Source organism: Neodiprion pinetum, chromosome 2, assembly GCF_021155775.2.
Source record: "Neodiprion pinetum isolate iyNeoPine1 chromosome 2, iyNeoPine1.2, whole genome shotgun sequence".
Classification (NCBI taxonomy): domain Eukaryota; kingdom Metazoa; phylum Arthropoda; class Insecta; order Hymenoptera; family Diprionidae; genus Neodiprion; species Neodiprion pinetum.
This window is the reverse complement of record NC_060233.1, coordinates 29,996,620-30,014,037: the sequence shown is the minus strand read 5'-3', so window position 1 is coordinate 30,014,037 and position 17,418 is coordinate 29,996,620. Positions and strand designations below refer to the sequence as shown.

At 37.2% G+C, this 17,418-nt stretch overlaps 2 protein-coding genes across 7 annotated transcripts; one reads left to right on the top strand and one right to left on the bottom strand.

The window, feature by feature from the left end:
• Positions 1–1,481: 1,481 nt before the first annotated feature.
• Nhe2 (Na[+]/H[+] hydrogen exchanger 2) lies at positions 1,482–7,586 on the top strand. 3 transcript variants are annotated; one of them, XM_046614723.2, is made up of 18 exons: positions 1,501–1,764; positions 1,913–2,200; positions 2,308–2,571; positions 2,977–3,173; positions 3,271–3,527; positions 3,719–3,936; positions 4,034–4,236; positions 4,406–4,495; positions 4,586–4,656; positions 4,800–5,015; positions 5,153–5,288; positions 5,378–5,518; positions 5,609–5,678; positions 5,903–6,007; positions 6,278–6,337; positions 6,525–6,689; positions 6,757–6,909; positions 7,028–7,586. In XM_046614723.2, exons 2-18 carry the CDS (start codon positions 2,041–2,043, stop codon positions 7,252–7,254), a joined length of 2,733 nt encoding a protein of 910 aa, XP_046470679.1. In that variant the 5' UTR covers positions 1,501–1,764; positions 1,913–2,040; the 3' UTR covers positions 7,255–7,586. The 3 variants fall into 3 exon arrangements, with proteins under 3 accessions (XP_046470678.1, XP_046470677.1, XP_046470679.1); XM_046614722.2 differs by having other exon boundaries at positions 1,482–2,200; positions 5,165–5,288; XM_046614721.2 differs by having other exon boundaries at positions 1,485–2,200.
• A 58-nt stretch (positions 7,587–7,644) lies between these two features.
• On the bottom strand, positions 7,645–17,166 carry LOC124213403 (transcription elongation factor, mitochondrial). Of its 4 annotated transcripts, none has more exons than XM_046614731.2 (6): positions 16,921–17,166; positions 9,897–10,054; positions 9,475–9,709; positions 9,166–9,312; positions 8,221–8,398; positions 7,645–8,151 (listed from the first exon to the last, which is right to left on the bottom strand). In XM_046614731.2, exons 2-6 carry the CDS (start codon positions 9,971–9,973, stop codon positions 7,808–7,810), a joined length of 981 nt encoding a protein of 326 aa, XP_046470687.1. In that variant the 5' UTR covers positions 9,974–10,054; positions 16,921–17,166; the 3' UTR covers positions 7,645–7,807. The 4 variants fall into 4 exon arrangements, with proteins under 4 accessions (XP_046470687.1, XP_046470686.1, XP_068989540.1 ...); XM_046614730.2 differs by lacking the exon at positions 16,921–17,166 and adding an exon at positions 10,157–10,396; XM_069133439.1 differs by lacking the exons at positions 9,166–9,312; positions 16,921–17,166 and adding an exon at positions 10,157–10,401.
• Positions 17,167–17,418: the final 252 nt, after the last annotated feature.

Sequence of the window (17,418 nt, the reverse complement as noted above, 5' to 3'; positions counted from 1 at the left end):
TGGAGGTGCATATTTGCATGGCAGACGCTACCTCCGTTAAACCTAGCCGGTAGCAACACGGAACGACTTTAAGAGAAATAATGTGGACGAGATGAAACATTTTTTGTATTTTCTATTTCCAAAGCAAGTCTATAAATAGCCACACTACATTGTTAATTTGAATTTGGGAGTCAGCGACGGAGGCTCACTGTCAAACAAACCGAAGATTTCGATACATCATTTTTACACTTGCATTTAATCGTGAGGTTGATAGCGTTTTATTCAATCCGTGTTCTGTTCAGGTTAAATAAACTTCGAATGATCATATTCGGATAGGTTCAACTCCATAAACAGCACGATGGAAAATTTTTACAGGATTGATCGGCATTGCGTTCACCTTATTATTCAAGCTCTAAATCCGATAGAAACTTTAGCGAAACTTAACTGGAGTTTTTGCATTTATCATTCATCAATCGCGTTTGGAATATCAGTATATCGTTAAGTCAAGTTCCCAATAAAAGCTCCTTCAAGTTTCGTTGTAATGTGAATTTATCAGTGGAAATGGATATGATGAATAAAATATAACGAATAAGTTTGCGCAGAGATCGTCGTCAAAGAAGCCGATCAAATTTTTTTTCCTAACGTATAATTTCTTTGTGTACCTACTCAGAAAAGCAGCTGGCCCGTTAAATCAAAAATTGCTTGAAATAACTAAATGCTTTCTTTTCTGCCTTTTTTCACCATAGGTACGGTTAACCAAGGATTCATTCGAGCCTAGTAAATACTTTGTTCGCTGAATTTTGATTGGAACAACCGAATATTTATTGATACAAAAGTGTACTATATTCCCACAAATGATTTGGTTGATTAAACATGGTGATTTGATATAATCCATAAAATGTTTGGTCGTACAGAACTACGCATCTACAAGCAAATTATTCAGTCCAATAATCATTTATTGGTTTCCCGACGTCAACTAGATAAATAGCTATTTGAAAAGACTATAGTTTTTGCTGAATGAACATGCCCATAGTTATTCGATATCTATGACATATATCTTCATCGCGTTGACAAACATGCGCGCAGCGGCTAATACCTCAAAAAGTTTTGCGAAATTCGAGACTGTAAATAATTTGTGGTCACGTTGCACATACCTCGGAACCGCATTGCGAGATCCGTTCAGTTATCAGCATCCTTGACGACGATTGTAACGTTTCTGTTCTTTCTTTTTTTTTTGCAAAATCCAGAACCGACATCCATGTTTCATAATATACCGCATCGCGCGCTTTGATTATTCTGGGTATATCATAGATCTGGCCGTTAAAAAATTAATTAAAGAATCGCGGTGGCTGTTATTTCGTGAAATGTAGCAAAACTCCAGCCTCCCCCCTCCCATCGAAGATGTGTTGTGATGGTCGTAGCACGTGGGACGGAGGCTTGCGCACCCCCGCGTTATTTGTCGCATCACGGGTTCGCCGCGCGACGCAACGCTTGCGCGTTTTTGGCGAACGATCAGCTGGCCTGGGGTAGAATTATATATCAGTAACGACGCACTCCCCTGCGAATAATATCGAACGGACGTATTGGAATAAAAGATGGAAACAGGAGGAATGGTTGTCGGTGGAAATTCATCTACCTTATAGCGATAAAATGAAATATTGTTCAAAAAATTGAGGGGGCTAACAGCAAGGAAACAACTTAACATTAACATGTATAAATAATATTGAACGTACGTAAAAAGCGGGTCGAAAGAGGAGAAGAAGCAGAAGTGATTATACGAAAAATGTTAGCCTCAACAATAGATTATAAATAATAACCTACACATTGTCTCACAGCCAATACCCAATTATGGCAAAGTTTAACTCGCCCATAAACATCGTTTATGTTATGTGTTTAGTATGTCAAATTAACAAAATATTCGATATTAAATTAGTCGACGCGTCTAGTAACGGTATTAAAAATTCACCGCCGGGTGAAGAAGCATCGACGGCAAAGTATTTTGGAACAAAAAATTTCGAAGACAAACATGTGCCGGACGATCTGCGAAGTCCTTTTCCCGGTATGGAGTTCGGTCCGATGGGTCCAGTCAAAAGACACGATTTCAAAGGGGATGTGGAAAAATCTACGCGTCAATACGATATTGTTACCGTTGAATTTCACAGGGTAGAAACCCCGTTTGTTATCGGTATATGGATATTCTTTGCCAGCATCGCTAAAATAGGTAAGTACACGGCTATATACTCGTATAATACGCAGTTAACTCTTCCGCAAAACGAAACTTTACACTCGCCATGTGACATACGGACAATAATTCCAACCCCTGTACAGGTTTTCACATGGCACCAAAATTAAGCAGAATGTTTCCCGAATCGTGTCTCCTCATCGTCGTCGGGGTCGTAGTCGGAGTATTGCTATTCCACGCCGGTAGCGTCCACGTATCCCCGCTAACTCCAGACACATTTTTTCTCTACATGCTACCACCGATAATATTGGACGCCGGATACTTTATGCCGAATAGATTATTCTTTGACCATTTGGGAACTATACTGCTATTTGCCGTCCTTGGAACCATATTCAACACCTTGTCCATCGGTAAGCGTAAGAGAAATATTATGTGGGTTCTGTAATGCTAAGCGCAACCTACATTGCGGTGACGATTCACACTGCGAAGCTGGTTCGCGTCTAGAATTATTTCAAGTCTGGAAAACATAGGAATTCTCAATTACTGTGTTATTCTTATCCTTTCCTTACAATTCATTTTTAAATTATATCACCACCTAAATAGTTTCGTACGTACAACACTTATCGCGTGACTTATTCTCGATTTTTACTTTGTCTAATGAAACGTCGTGTACAATAGCTCAATAGAAATAGTAAACATTTGACGCGGGGAAACCGAAAACGCGAGGTTGATTCGGAATGTTGAAATGCGTAGAGCCTGGCTGGTTAAACCACGAATATAGAACTTTTTGATAAAATAAGACGTCATATTTTCAGGTGGATCACTGTGGATATTAGGACAAAGCGGTTTATTCGGGTGTAGGCCACCGCTGCTTCACATGTTCCTGTTCTCAGCCTTGATAAGTGCCGTAGATCCTGTAGCCGTGTTAGCTGTTTTTGAGGAAATTCACGTTAATGAAATACTGTACATAGTTGTGTTTGGGGAGAGTTTGTTGAACGATGCTGTTACCGTGGTAAATATTCCTGCGTTCGAGGTGTGGAGCCGTGCTCGTGAAAGATTAATTAACAGGCCTATCGCTTTGTTTTTCTTTTTTTAAACTATATATACAGGTACTTTACAACATGTTTGAAGCTTACAGTGAAATGGGTGAGGCCCGGATAGTCTATACCGACATAATGTCGGGATTTATGTCGTTTTTAGTCGTTGCTATTGGTGGCACAATAATTGGTATTGCCTGGGGATTTGCTACTGGATTCGTAACTAGATTTACGGATCAAGTACGGGTCATTGAGCCGATATTTATATTCGTTATGGCCTATTTGGCTTACCTTAACGCAGAGATCTTCCACATGTCGGGAATATTAGCGTGAGTTACCGTCACTTTTATTTTTCCCGCCATAACGTCGGCAATCTAGCTGGTAAATAGATGGTGAATTTTTTGGCAAAATTGACGTAGATCTTGCCAAAGATAACGCACGACGCTACTCTCATGTGTGATGTAAAATCTACATGGAGTAGTGGGTTTTCACAGTCCAATTATTCATATTTTCCTTTCAGAATAACATTTTGTGGTATAACAATGAAGAATTACGTGGAAGCAAACATATCGCACAAATCGCATACCACTGTTAAATATACAATGAAAATGCTCTCGAGTAGCTCCGAAACAATAATATTCATGTTCCTCGGGGTAGCAACTGTCAACAACAAACACCATTGGAATACATGGTTCGTTGTAATGACCATAGTATTTTGTTCCATCTACCGTATTATCGGTGAGTAGCCGGTTCTTTTTCAATTACGGACGGTTTTACGTAATTTTCAAGATTGCAGGCAAGGCGCGTACACAAGCTAATCCTTTTCCCTCACCAGGTGTGGTGCTCTTGGCTGCTGTAGCGAATCAATTCCGCTTACACAAATTGGATAAGGTTGAGAAGTTCGTAATGTCTTACGGCGGTTTGCGGGGTGCTGTGGCATTCGCGTTGGTCTTGTTGATTGATCCCGCTCACGTTCCGCTTCAACCGATGTTCGTCACCACGACTATCGCTGTTATTTACTTCACAGTCTTTATTCAGGTATAAGGAATAGTATACATATAGGTACAGTAGTTATCGGATCTCCGTTAATACCTGCGTGATTCTTGCGTTGGTTTTTTAACTCCGAGTTAAAACTACACATCCGCTTGCGATAAGCTCGAATGTTTAAATGCAGATGTATAAGTTATAATTCGAATCATTATTTCAGGGAATTACCATCAAGCCTCTCGTCAGAATATTGAACGTAAAAAGAGCTGAGAAACGAAAGCCCACTATGAATGAAAGGATTCACGAACGAGTAAGCATCGCAGCAGTACACTTTATAGCGCAATGTTTATTAAATATGATAGAGCTTGACGTAATTTTCATTTTCGGCGTATGCTAACAGATCATGGACCACACGATGACCGGAATTGAAGACATATTAGGCAAACATGGGAATTACCATGTCAGAGATAAGTAAGTACAGATATGTTCGATTGTAGGAATATTTTCAACACTTACATATGTATAACTTGGGAAAATAATCGTACTATTTGTTTCTTGTTCCTCTCTATTTCTCTTTCTCTCTCTCTCTCTCCCTCTCTCGCTCGTTCTTTCAGATTTAAACGATTTGACAACAAGTTCATTCGTCCCTATCTCCTGAGAAATCATCAAGGGGCTGAGCCAAAAATTTTAGAAACTTATTCAAAACTAACAATGAAAGATGCGATGGAATACATAAGAAGAAATGCGTCGACTATAGGAAATATTAGCGGCACAGAGAGCATGTCTGCAATATTTCGCAACTACAGTAACACTGGTCAATTCAATGGCAGGTTAGTTCAAAAAAACATTGCACAAGATTATTCATGCATGTACGAATAATTGTACCGTCGTTATTCAATAGTTTCGTTTCTGAATTTTCCGGGGTTATAATTTTGCAAAAATTTTGAAATCTACACGTCAATTACAGCCCAAGTTTTAGTCAACTAGAATCTAGCTGGAACATTGATCTCCAAGAACTGGAGTATAATCCGTCAAAGAAAGACTTGACAGATGCCAAAATACATCACTTACTTGCGGAAGAATTGTGCAAGCCGTATAAACGCGTAAGTTATATCAAACTCAAAGTTAATCGCATCCGTCGATTACTTATGGTTGGAGGCAATGTGAACAAACATTTTCATCATCGTTACAGCATCGTCGCCTTAGTTATAGTCGTCACGCGGTTAACGATCGTGACTTATCGACGCAAGTAAACTATAAAATGCACATGAACATAAGACGTATGATGGGAGAGCATAAGCATCGAAACAAACGCAGCAAGAAATTGCCAAAAGTACGTTTAACTTGTCAACACATTTATAGTTTCGAGTTTCTCTTTGCTTCCACGCGAATGAGAGGTGAGCAATTTTTCTTTCATTTGTAGGAAGGAAAGCAAAACCACGTCAGTTTCCCGGAATTTCAACAGAATGGCTCTACTAAATTATTTTCACAAGGTACTGCATATAAATTCCATAATTGAAAAATACCCGTTAACTATGGGTAATTTAATTTATTCTGGGGTTAATTCTCACGAGGGAAAACCATAAGAAAATAAATATGAATATACAGAAGTATTCATGAACGTGTAGGCAATAAAATTAGAAGAAAAGGAAGCGACGATATGGAAGGAACCCGAATATTATTCAGTGGATTTTCGTTAATTTAAATAATTTCTTAGATTACATCAACGAAGTACTTTATGAATCCGAGTGTAAGGATGGATATAAACCAAGTAATAAAGATGATTGGGAGTCCGGGATTACATTCACAGCACGTTCATCAGGTAAACTAAAATCAAGCCTATGACAATATTGTATTGTATTAATTGACAGTTGACCAATGCTAAAAACAGATGTCGACAATAAGGGTGCACGTTATTTCAACTTCAATATAAGCTGAAGCATTATAAGCAATTAAAGCGTTTACTAGATTTTTTCGAACCTATACAGGGCCTAGAAATTTATTGTGAAACCAGAATCGGACTTGAAAGTAAGAAGTTGAAAAAACCTCAAGCGCGATAAATACTTCTACATTTACATGTTTTCTGTTACAGATCCCCCAAACGCTCTGGATTTGCAACTGGATTTAGTAGGATTGCCACGTGACATGGAAGGTACAAAGATCTGAGTTTGCGCAAAGCCTACAAACGTTGGAAAATTTGTTTTTTACCGTTTTTTAAAATGATAAAGTTGCTCATTTCTTGAACGTGGAGTAAAACTGACAATCTTCACTGATCGTAAATTCAGGTGAAAAACGTATACTTACTTGTATGAAGTAATTTGTCTATAATAAATTTCTAGGAGACTGCCAACGAGCCACAACTCCAACAGCAACGGAAACGATGCTGCCTTGGAAGAGAGAAGATGATTATGATTCCACACGTCCAGTGAAGCAAAATGAATTCCCCGCTTGGTGTTCCAATAAGGAATATTTGGCTTACAATTCGCCATCAGCAACGTTTCTCGGTGAGTAGCTATAAGCCTGTGTAGTACATGCGATTATCATCCATCACAATCTCATACATGTTTCTAGGAGGGATTGAACAGCCTAAAGTTCAATCGGTCATTGGTCTTTTCGCTCAGGAGAGTATTTGCTCGATAAACTCAACGGGATCACAAGATGGTATTGAAAGCACACCTTCCGTGGCGCAATTAGAATATTGCTACTCTCCATTGAGAATAACAGGTACTTGTAATGGCGAAATGAAACTCAATGTGACTTTTCCATAGATAATTGATCCTGACAGGAATTAAGGAGATTATAACTCAAGAGTTCTTAATTATTAGAATGATTAAAATTACAGATGGTGCTCACCGATCGTCTCGTCGAGGATCAATGATGGAATTGAGATCGGTCGAGCCAATATCACAAGAAAAGCCCGCAAACGGATCACATTCTTTACCCGAATGCTGGAATCCACAAAAATTGCGTTTATCACAATTTCCATACGCAGTAAAAACGCCTAGCTTATCAACGGCTCTTATAACTTCGTCTTCTGATTCGTCAGATTATGAAGAAGAAAATATATGAAAATAATCTTTCCAGAGTACTGAAAATGAGATTAGCTGTAATATAAATTGAACAAATTTTATCTAGCCTTAGGTTAATCAACTAATCGTTGTGTATTGCAGCACGCCACCAACTTCATCGATTCATTGGTATTATTCTACTTTATTTTCGGCGATAAAAATTCACAAAGACTCATATTTTTTCATCTGACACTGTATCGTCACGGACCTATGTGTAAGTTGTTGATTCTGAAACTATCTTGATTGCAATAAGAAAACGTCTGAAATAGATTTGGCGCAGACTGTAGAAACTAGTGTTGTAAAAAGTTGATAATAAAGAAATTCGGAACACCAGATCTTGATATCGATCATACCTATTATAAATCCCCTATTATTACTTGCCATATACGAGATCTTAATATGGTTGAACATGATTAGAATATTGATAAATTAGGAATTTCGTTATGATCACCTTTACGAAGATCCAGAAATATCCAACTTTTCAATAATGAGATAACTGGGTTTTGTTATTTGGAAACAACTTTATTGTCAACTTAATAAGCAGAGCGAAATCATTATTTGATTTTTGTAGAATATTGATTTGAGGTGAGACTTTTGAGCGAAACAGGATTACACAGGATAACCAAGTCGATGAAAGCCACAGCAGTCAGTAGAGCCTGACTTAATCCTTCTTTTCTAAATTTATTGCTCCCATTGTATAAGCTTGCTTCAAAAGGATCAATAATTACTGGTAGAATATGTGATAAGGATTTGCTAATATTATCGTCTATAATTGTTTGTACTAAGGAATCTGCTGACACAGTTTCACGACCAATAATTAATTGAAATAATTTTGGTGGTATATTTGGTCGTATGAAATAGTGATTATCAATCTGCGTGTAGCTTGGTCCCTCATTTCCTGAAAATAAATATATCATTAGGATGCCGTCATAGATATGATTTACTGAAACTCAACAGTTTTTCTTACCATCGGACTGATTGAATTTTGTACTGATTAACATTTGTAACGTCATAGCCAACTGAAAGCGTTGTATATTCCTAAGCATAGTTTTGCTATCAATTTTATTTTGAAAATTCGTGAGGGGAGTTACATCTTCTGCTACATAGACATCTGACACAGGCAGTTTGCTCCAGACTTCTAATGCCTATAATTGAAATCGAATGTCCTCAATGTGTTTTTCGATTTGGGTTGTCAGAGTTTTAGTGTAGTTCCATCCGAGAGAAAATGATTTCTGCTGCTTATATGTAAAGACTATTTTTGCTGAAACATTCTTTTTGTTTGGTAGACGATTATATCCATTTATTTCAACCCATCTTCTTCACAGGGCTAATTGCCGCAATTATCAAGCCATACACATATGTCTATTTACGCGACATTGTGATTAAATAATGTTGTATTTTATACATTATTTCAATATAACAAATACTAATTGTTTCGTTGAAGGCAATTTTGTCGATGCAACAATCGATTTTCTGACAGATGCTTACAGAGTTCATACTAATCCTGCATTGTTTGCACCTACTTATTTTGATTCATTATGGTAATTTCGTTTCAATGGCCGTTTGCAACTCTGGCAATGAATTAAGCAGTTTTGTAGCTTGTAGCACAACTTGTACACTGAATCAGGCATATTCAGTCCATCAGGTACATAAAGTTCTACAAATTTATTTAAGAATATGAAAAACAAGCATTTTGGTAACTATAAAAATTTCGTGATGTTTCAAGTTGTGCTGGAGAGTTGACAAAAATTGTCTTGCGCAGTTAAGCTATTTATCTATCATCTTAAAAGTAAATCATAAGAACTGAAGCCTATGCACCAAAGGCAATCAACCCTGATCTTGGGTTTTACAATTGTCTAGAGTACAAGTACATCACCTAGTAAAGTTCGAATGACGCATATTTTTATCTTACCACATTGTGAAACAAATTGGTATTGATTTGCTTAGGCCATTCCGGAAAGTCACAAGCATCCCATACCAACAAATGACCATCGATATCCATTTTTGTCCAACTCACATGTGTCAAGCCTACATGAATACTTGTTACAGTTTTAATTTTCTGAAAATAATTACACCAAACGTGGTCATCGTGGTCATTATCGTCATCAAGTCTCCAAGTTTTAGTTGAAATTACTAGTCTTCATACATCACCTACTATTTTTTAGATAAAGGCAATGAATCAATAAAGAGCTAACAATAGATAATGATTTGACATACTCACAGATCTTTTCTCTTTCGTTAAAGCATTCAAAGTGATATTCTGCAGTACTTTTTTCAGTTGCTTATCCAATGATCTGGTTTTGTCTATGGGCTCTTCCGCTATTGAGCAAAGGAGTTTTTCCAGATACTTTTTGTCGAAATTCTCAACATCAAGTAATTGTTTTATACTTGTAAATGGTCCTTTCTTTATCCGGTATTTTTGAATTTGTTGGGAGCATCCTTTAGAAATGTCGTACCTGCATGGTTATTCATTATTCGAATAAAATCTATGCTATAATTTTGATGCTTTGAACAACAACGCGATATCGAAAATAGAGAATATCGATGTTTCAACAAAAGCTTATATTATTTTGTAATAGATAGCTTCATGATCAAATACAAGTTTGACATAAAATTTCTCACAACAAATTCATTTACGTTCACCTAGTCAAATTGCTAGGACATGTTGAATTCAAAACAGTGAGTATTCGGTCCACTGTTTGGTTGTCGTACTTCGACATGAATTCCAAACCAGGCGCCACCTCGGACGATTCTTTTGCTGGTGCGGTAGGTATTTTTAAATGAAAGTAGGAATTTGCTATCTGAAATTGATTGTTTTGAAAAAATCGCTGACTGTGTAATTTTCTAATCTCTAAATTAAACGTTAACGATACTGATTAAACATTTGAAACTAAAAACCTTACCCTCTGAGCACTTGCCCATTTCACGGTGATGCACCTAACCCCGACCTTAATCAGCATAATTTAGTCTGTCAACTCAAAATCACAGACTCAAAACTTTTCTCGATTAATTGCAATGATTGGTTTCCACGTTGAACAAAAATAAGTAATAATTTACGTCGTGATCACGTTACAAACAGTCGACGGAGCATGCACGCGTGCAAGGTCGTAGGAGTATGCGTGTATGTATGTAGGTTATGACAACTACCGGTAGGCTTTTTTTAAATACAACATCTGTTTTGTGCCGCCATCTTGAATGACAGCAGACGACCGCGAGCCTTGAATATGCCTTAAGTAGACGATCCATGTGCTCAATGTTTGTTACTAAGTGTCAAAGGTATAGAATTATATTATAGGTATATTCCAAATGTTGTACAAGCTTCAGTTTTCTCCCAATATTTTGCTACCGCTGACTGATAAATTTCAACGTACGTATAATCCAGTATAGTGCATTAAAAATGACTAACAATGAATGTTCCATTGTTGAATGTGAGTCAAAGAATGCTGGAAAATTTTAAACACTTACGCGTAAAGAGAAAACGTGTAAATTTAAACTCTGAATAACAAAATTGGAGACCTGCAGTAAGAAAATCATGGGTAATTGATCAAATGTGATGCGATGTGACTATTCCCGATTTTCATAAATCAACATTTAACTTTGAGTCCCTAAACTTGAAGCAAAAATTTCAAATAAACTATGAAATATGTAAATTAATTTTTTTCTTCACATATCTTTCTCTACAGACGTTTTGTCATCGTACTGATCACCATCACAAATTCCATGGTATTTTCAAGTTTTTCAAATTTTTACCGTTGTTGGTACCCATTCCGTCCTAAATAAGAAGTTGTACCTAGTAAATACAGCAAATGTATTGAAATAACTGTTATCGTAGTGCGTACGGATAAAATATAACGAGGATAACTGACAAATGGTTTCAAATAATAATAATTTCAGAATAATAGTCATTGCAACTAGGTACTTATGAATAAATATACATCTTGGGAAGGACTAAAACTAAAAAAAATCGTGTCTTAATTTTAAGGAATTAGTAAACTATGTGAAGATCGTCCATTTCTAGTAATAGTTAGCGGTTATTGATTGAAGTTTGAATTGCAAACCAGGTTCATTATAAGTCGTCTCGATACGTCAGCAATTCTTACAATCAAATTACCATGGAGCAAATAATGTTGCATCAACAATAACGGTATCGGCTATTTCAGGATCACAAAAAATTGCTGCATCGTTAGGTTCCTTCTAAAAAGCGACAAGTTGCAAGCTGCTAACTATTGACAAAAAAGGTTGACGAGGTTTACGTGTACACTTTTACAATTAGAGTGAGAACTATTATACATGCAGTTTTCTAAACGATATAGTACATACTGTGTAGGTATATTGTTGTAATAAAATTGAAACGGAATTTCAGATGTTTATTTATCGCACAAGTAGGTACGTTATTCATATATTATTGATATTATTTTTTAGAGACTTATTAATTGAAATGGAAGGGGATATTTTAATACACGTAACACACTGTCGATTTTAATGATGAGGTTATTCTGAAATATTCATGAGGGCTTTGAAATGAGTCGTAAATGTAATTTAAATGTCAAAACCTCCCTACAGCTTAATATCAACCCGACTGACTATTTATGTGGTGATTATAATTACGAGATGAGCGAATGAAGGCTGCGACGTTGTGCTTGAAAATATGCAATTTTACACTTGTATAATGATATTTCATATAGTTCACTATTTCGTCTAATACGTACGGCTACAATCTAATTGTTCTTTAATCAAATCACAGTAGGCTTGTTACGCACCTCTTATTACTTACAAAACTATAAAGCAATTGCGTAAAAAGTCCAATTCTCTTTACATTACATATACATATACACATATTATACTATGTATTATAATATTGTATTATATTACATTACATGTAAAAAACACAGTGAAAAGAAGGTCAGTTGAAAACGTTAGACGTGACAGATTCAACGTATATATCATTATCTATTATTATATATACCTATATGCTGACATATACGTTCAAAATCAATACGTAATCTGTTGCAGAGTTACAGATTTGTAATCGTTGAGATACAATAATTATCTAATCATTCATACGATTTTTATTCTAACTAGTTTTCATTCTTTTTTCCTATCTTGTGTTGCAAGTTTTTTTTTTTTTTTATTTCTCCTTCGTTTCCCACCACCCTTGTTGATCCACAAACTTGCCTCCAATATTTATTATAAAGATCTCCAAAAATGTACCTATACCAGTCACCTAACTTTGAAACTCGTACGTATCGATATACGCATACATTATAATTACACACCAGTTGCATATTACCGTACATACATTAATACGCGAATTCTGTTATTGAGCGGAACTGAAAAAAGATAGTGTCTAATGTAATATATCAATCTTTAAAAGCGATTTTTAAATGAATTCGTCTATCTACATCAACGTATTAGTTACATACGCTCGCTACCGCGTTCTCTGTATTTATAGATTTTTGATTTACGTATAGACTACTTGAATCTATTACAATGTGTTATCAATAATAGTTAACATTAACAAGAAAATGTTTCTAATTTTTTCCATTTTGTTTTATTCTTATTGTTAGTTTTGATCGGTGTATGAACCGTTAGAGATTATACGGTGAAGTATAGCGTATTTATCAAACGTGCGGATATGGGGTAGCAAGAGATGGAATTTATTGAACTAGGTTGAATGCAACTCTAATGCTATTGCTCTAAAAGAAACGAATTTTCAACTAGAAGCGCCAAAATCGACAAATCACGAAAACAAATTTCGTTTCGAAATGTTTGATGTTTGAGTTATTTATTTATGATTCTAGGTGTATCCTTTCGAGCTGATTTTATTGAAAAAATTCTTATAGTACATTATGATTATTACTATAATATCGTTTAAACGATTGTGATGATTCTTTTTTGGTCTGTGAAACTAACGATAATTCATTCCGTTCAAATTAGGGTATAAATTTGTAGCTCAATGTTATTACACTTATAACGCATATAACGCAGAAATATAATACGGGGTGATGCGATGACTACTATGGAATAATTGTTGTTGCAAAAATAAGAATATAACATTTGTTATAGCTGAGGTTTGCGTTTTTGGAAGGACGTTGTTTATTGTTTATTGTACATGAATTGTATACTGTCTCTGTTTATGCTGTGTAAAAATATAAAACATTTCGATATTATACAGACTTGTTATGGGTATGTATAATGTATAATGTATAACATATTGACCAGCTGATGATCGTGATGGACATTACAGCGCGTCATATGTACGATATTTATTTACTTGAGTAGGTATATGGCAATATCACTACTTACACTTCTATTCACATCCGTTAATCGATCATATTACGCGCGTTAAACGTTATAGATGCGTGCGTACCGACTTACGTGACGAAAATGATTAGAGGAAAGAAATATTTTATGTTTATTTCGAAACGCAATCCTTATAACATAAAAATCAAAAATTGAGAAGCTTGTACATGTAACATAAGCAGAAGAATAGAAGTTATTCTCGCATTTTGATAATGATAATTGTTTCGGAGAAATATATCTTTTCAAAGCAGATACATAATTGGGTACCATTTTCCCCCGAAATTTAATTTTGAAAAACGACCCAACTTCTGGCGACAACTTACAATTATACGGATCGAAATTTCTGCAAATTGTATGACGGATTTCCCGCGAGCTGAATTAGCTGGTATCTGGTGCAAGAATTGTTGTACTACAGTGTACTGTATACACATGCAAATGCAAGAGTATGACAAAAAAAAGGGCACGTAATATGCGCATCCTGATGTTAATAATGAAATTTTCCCCATATATACGGATAGTTACAGATGACAGAAAATGATTGAACAAAAAATGAGAAAAATATTCAACGAATAAAATACGTAATTGGATAATTACCGGCAGCATAAATTTTATACATACATCAATACGTGTAGAAGTTCTTTAATATTACAGTGGCGCGACTACAGAATCTATTATACCTGCATACACTTACCGATACTCGCCAAACGAGATTAAACTTGACAGTAGTTTAACGAGCCAGTAGCGAATGAGTGAACTTTTAACGTGCCTCTTACTTATGAAAAAATATCATAAGCCCGACGAACAGGGCATGAGCATGTGTGTAACGTACGCCTGGATGTATAAAGTTGAAAGTACATGTTTCTATGCACGTATTGCAAATTATAATTTACATACATACACGCATACGTGCATACAGACGGGCAGGTATGTAACGGTAGGATAGCGTTCTCCGATCTCTTGTCGGTTTATAATATACGGGTAGAGATTCGCAGCTGATTCGGCTGTTGCTGTGCACTGCTAATTGCAAGATTCGTGAACGGTGCAGCAAACTAAAGATGAGGATCACAGCCTGATCGTGACGCACGAAAGAACCCGAGCGAAATTTTCTGTTGCCGAAATATTTATTTCCCCGCGTAAATGTTATTTTACTATCGTAAACATATGCAGATTGGGATTTATTATACATTATATTACGCGTTAAACTCCCCGTAGGTATCTAATATGTATGAATACGTATAGAGAGTGTTGCTGACGCTGGCAAACAGCTTGTCAAGTTAGAATATGATATTTATTTCGGAACTCAACTTATTGCTCGGCGCATTCCGACAACAACCGCAGTCTGTAACGTCAAACCTGAAGAGGACCGGTCCTTAAAAGCAAAATATTCGCTTCATCGGACGGACAAGACGCGTCGAAATCTCTTATGCGTGCGTACGCATACGTATGTGTACAGGTATTCACGTACACGATGAGGCGTCTCAGAACGCAAATACGGGGCCTCATCGAGTCGGTAATGTCCGTTCATAAATTTTGGAACAGTCAAAATTATACTCATCGACATGTTTTGTGAGAAAAAAAATCTTCACATCGCTATAATGATATTTAGAAGTCGTTCTATGCTGTGTAAAAAATCATAAATACGATGTAGAGTTTCGCATTTCATTTTTCTTATCGTACGTTACACACGTAATAATAAATATTTTGGAAAGTTTGTGTGATTTTCTTGAAGACGACAAAGAGGTAGAGAAAAAGATCTTTTTCCGGTAATTCGTATCGGGTCAAACGGAATCACGATTTGAAACGAATAGCGTATCTTAAATCGAAAATGAATTCGCAGTTTTCATAGCGATTATTTCATTTACAGACCAAACTTTTCGTCGAATATTAGAAAAATTCACCAGCTACGTGAATGTAAGTTTTATGCAGCTGAAAATATATAGATAAAATCTGATCACTCGATGCAGTTGCAAAGTAACCTTAATTTATGCGTAATGTATAAAACGGAAGGTATCAAAATTTGCTAAATATGATTGTCTTCCCTTTTTCTCAGACTACCCAAATAAAATATCTTTCTTCGCATTATACAAATCTAAACATTCTTAAATTACCAAACCATTCCCCCACTCTACGGTTTCCCCATTGCTCGACAGCCTGTGATGACACATGCATACATACATGTGTGTGCACGTGTGTGCATACATATTCCTTAAACAAAAGACATGTAGTAGATACGCAGGTAGATAGGTATACACATATGCGGAGTGTGTGTTTTCGCATTAGGTAGGTATAACATACTATATTTCATGTGGGATGATCGGGACAATAGTTTGCAGGGCATATTTTCCTTTCAATACGGAATCAATAAGTGCGCGGTAGTTTTTCTCTACGCCTGCAGATATTAATCTTTAAAAGCGAATGTGTACTTTTATTCATTATTATTATTATTTTTTTTTTAATTTCCAAATTTAATTTCCGATACGTCGATTTACAAATGTGGCAAAAACGTCTATGACGCGTTCCTCAGCAATGTTGTTTCATCCTGACTTGTGTCTTTCGATTAGAAGAGTATGTATTACAGGTATATAAACGGGATTCTCGGTATACGCGATCGGGACAGACGGACATATAACGCGTAAGCCGGCGATTTTGAGTTTATAGAATAAAATATTCTCCTTGTGCGACGAACCGGCAGCGAGGACTGCATTAGCTCCCCCCCCCCCCCCCCCCCCCCCCCCCCGGTTTGTCCGCTCTGCCCTGCAGCGTCAGAGCACAAAAACGGCCTGGCCGATTCGAAGGTCGGTGAGCTCGGTATCATTGGCGTAGTCTTTCGTTTAGCATACGCTTATACACCATGCATCTTTCGGCTCCTTTGCCGAGCGGATCTGCCGCGCAAAACGAACCTCAGCGAAAGTAAATTACAGACTTTTCATTACGCGCGAACGTTTGTTCTTCTTCCTAAGCGCGTAAGAATCTATATAAACTAGGCGAGATCGATAACGAAACTCTTCAAGACGTGCGGTATCGAAAAATCGTTTTATCGGAAGGACTCTTACCGCACACTGAAAGGGGGAGGGATGTTTCCCGAGTTGGAATTATCCCGGGGTTAGGTTTTAAGTCGTTAACTCGTCCAGGTAGGTCGGTCTAGCTATACGATTATCGCCGAGCGATCAACGAGATAAAGGGCGATGTAGATACCGAGAAAGAATGCACTGCAAGCTAAGATCGTGCGAAAAATAGCTAAGAACGGTGAAATTATAATCACGTGGTAGTTTTTTCGGGAGTGTGCAAAGTAGCGAATGCGTGTACCGCTACAGTCTGAAAGTAGGTATGAAAGAGAGGAAAACAAAGTGTGTAATACATATACCTATATATCAACACACGATCGGGAAGTACCGCGTGAACAAGAGTAACACTCCCTCTCCGTCGCTCGGGTTGCAGTACGATGAGTAGAGTAGTAGGCCACGTGCCGCTCCGTGCACAAGTTCCGCGACCCAAGTTGCTCTTTTTCCTTGCCTCCGATCTTTTATTTCACTGCAAGATCAACTGTTGGACGGTTGTTTCAGGGGCAAATAAAATATAAAAGGGATTCGGGTGTGCTGCGTCAGTGCGCGGACCGAAGACCACCACCACCCTTCCCCTCCCTTCTCCTCACTGCTCTTCTCTTCCCTGCCCCGTCGGTCCTCCCTCCCCCCTGCCCCTCCGCTCCCTCTTCGCGCGCTCTCCCTAACCTCCCCGCCCCGCCCCAAATCTTGCCGTCGAGTCCCCCTCCTCCCCCCCACCCCCCCACCATCTCAGCCGTCCCTTCTTCGACGACTCGTCATCCCGCCGGTCCCGAGCTTTCTTGATCGTCGCGACGCGTCGC

Bases quoted from the DNA above. Each gene is read 5' to 3' on its own strand.
- Nhe2 (XM_046614721.2), top strand. From the start codon at position 1,828: ATGGCAAAGTTTAACTCGCCCATAAACATCGTTTATGTTATGTGTTTA. The intron at 2,572-2,976 runs GTAAGCGTAAGA...TCATATTTTCAG, and splicing joins ATTCAACACCTTGTCCATCG to GTGGATCACTGTGGATATTA. The intron at 4,496-4,585 runs GTAAGCATCGCA...GTATGCTAACAG, and splicing joins ATGAAAGGATTCACGAACGA to ATCATGGACCACACGATGAC.
- LOC124213403 (XM_046614730.2), bottom strand. From the start codon at position 10,213: ATGCTGATTAAGGTCGGGGTTAGGTGCATCACCGTGAAATGGGCAAGT. The intron at 10,055-10,156 runs GTAAGGTTTTTA...AATCAATTTCAG, and splicing joins AATGGGCAAGTGCTCAGAGG to ATAGCAAATTCCTACTTTCA. The intron at 8,152-8,220 runs GTAAGAAAAACT...ATTTATTTTCAG, and splicing joins AAAATTCAATCAGTCCGATG to GAAATGAGGGACCAAGCTAC.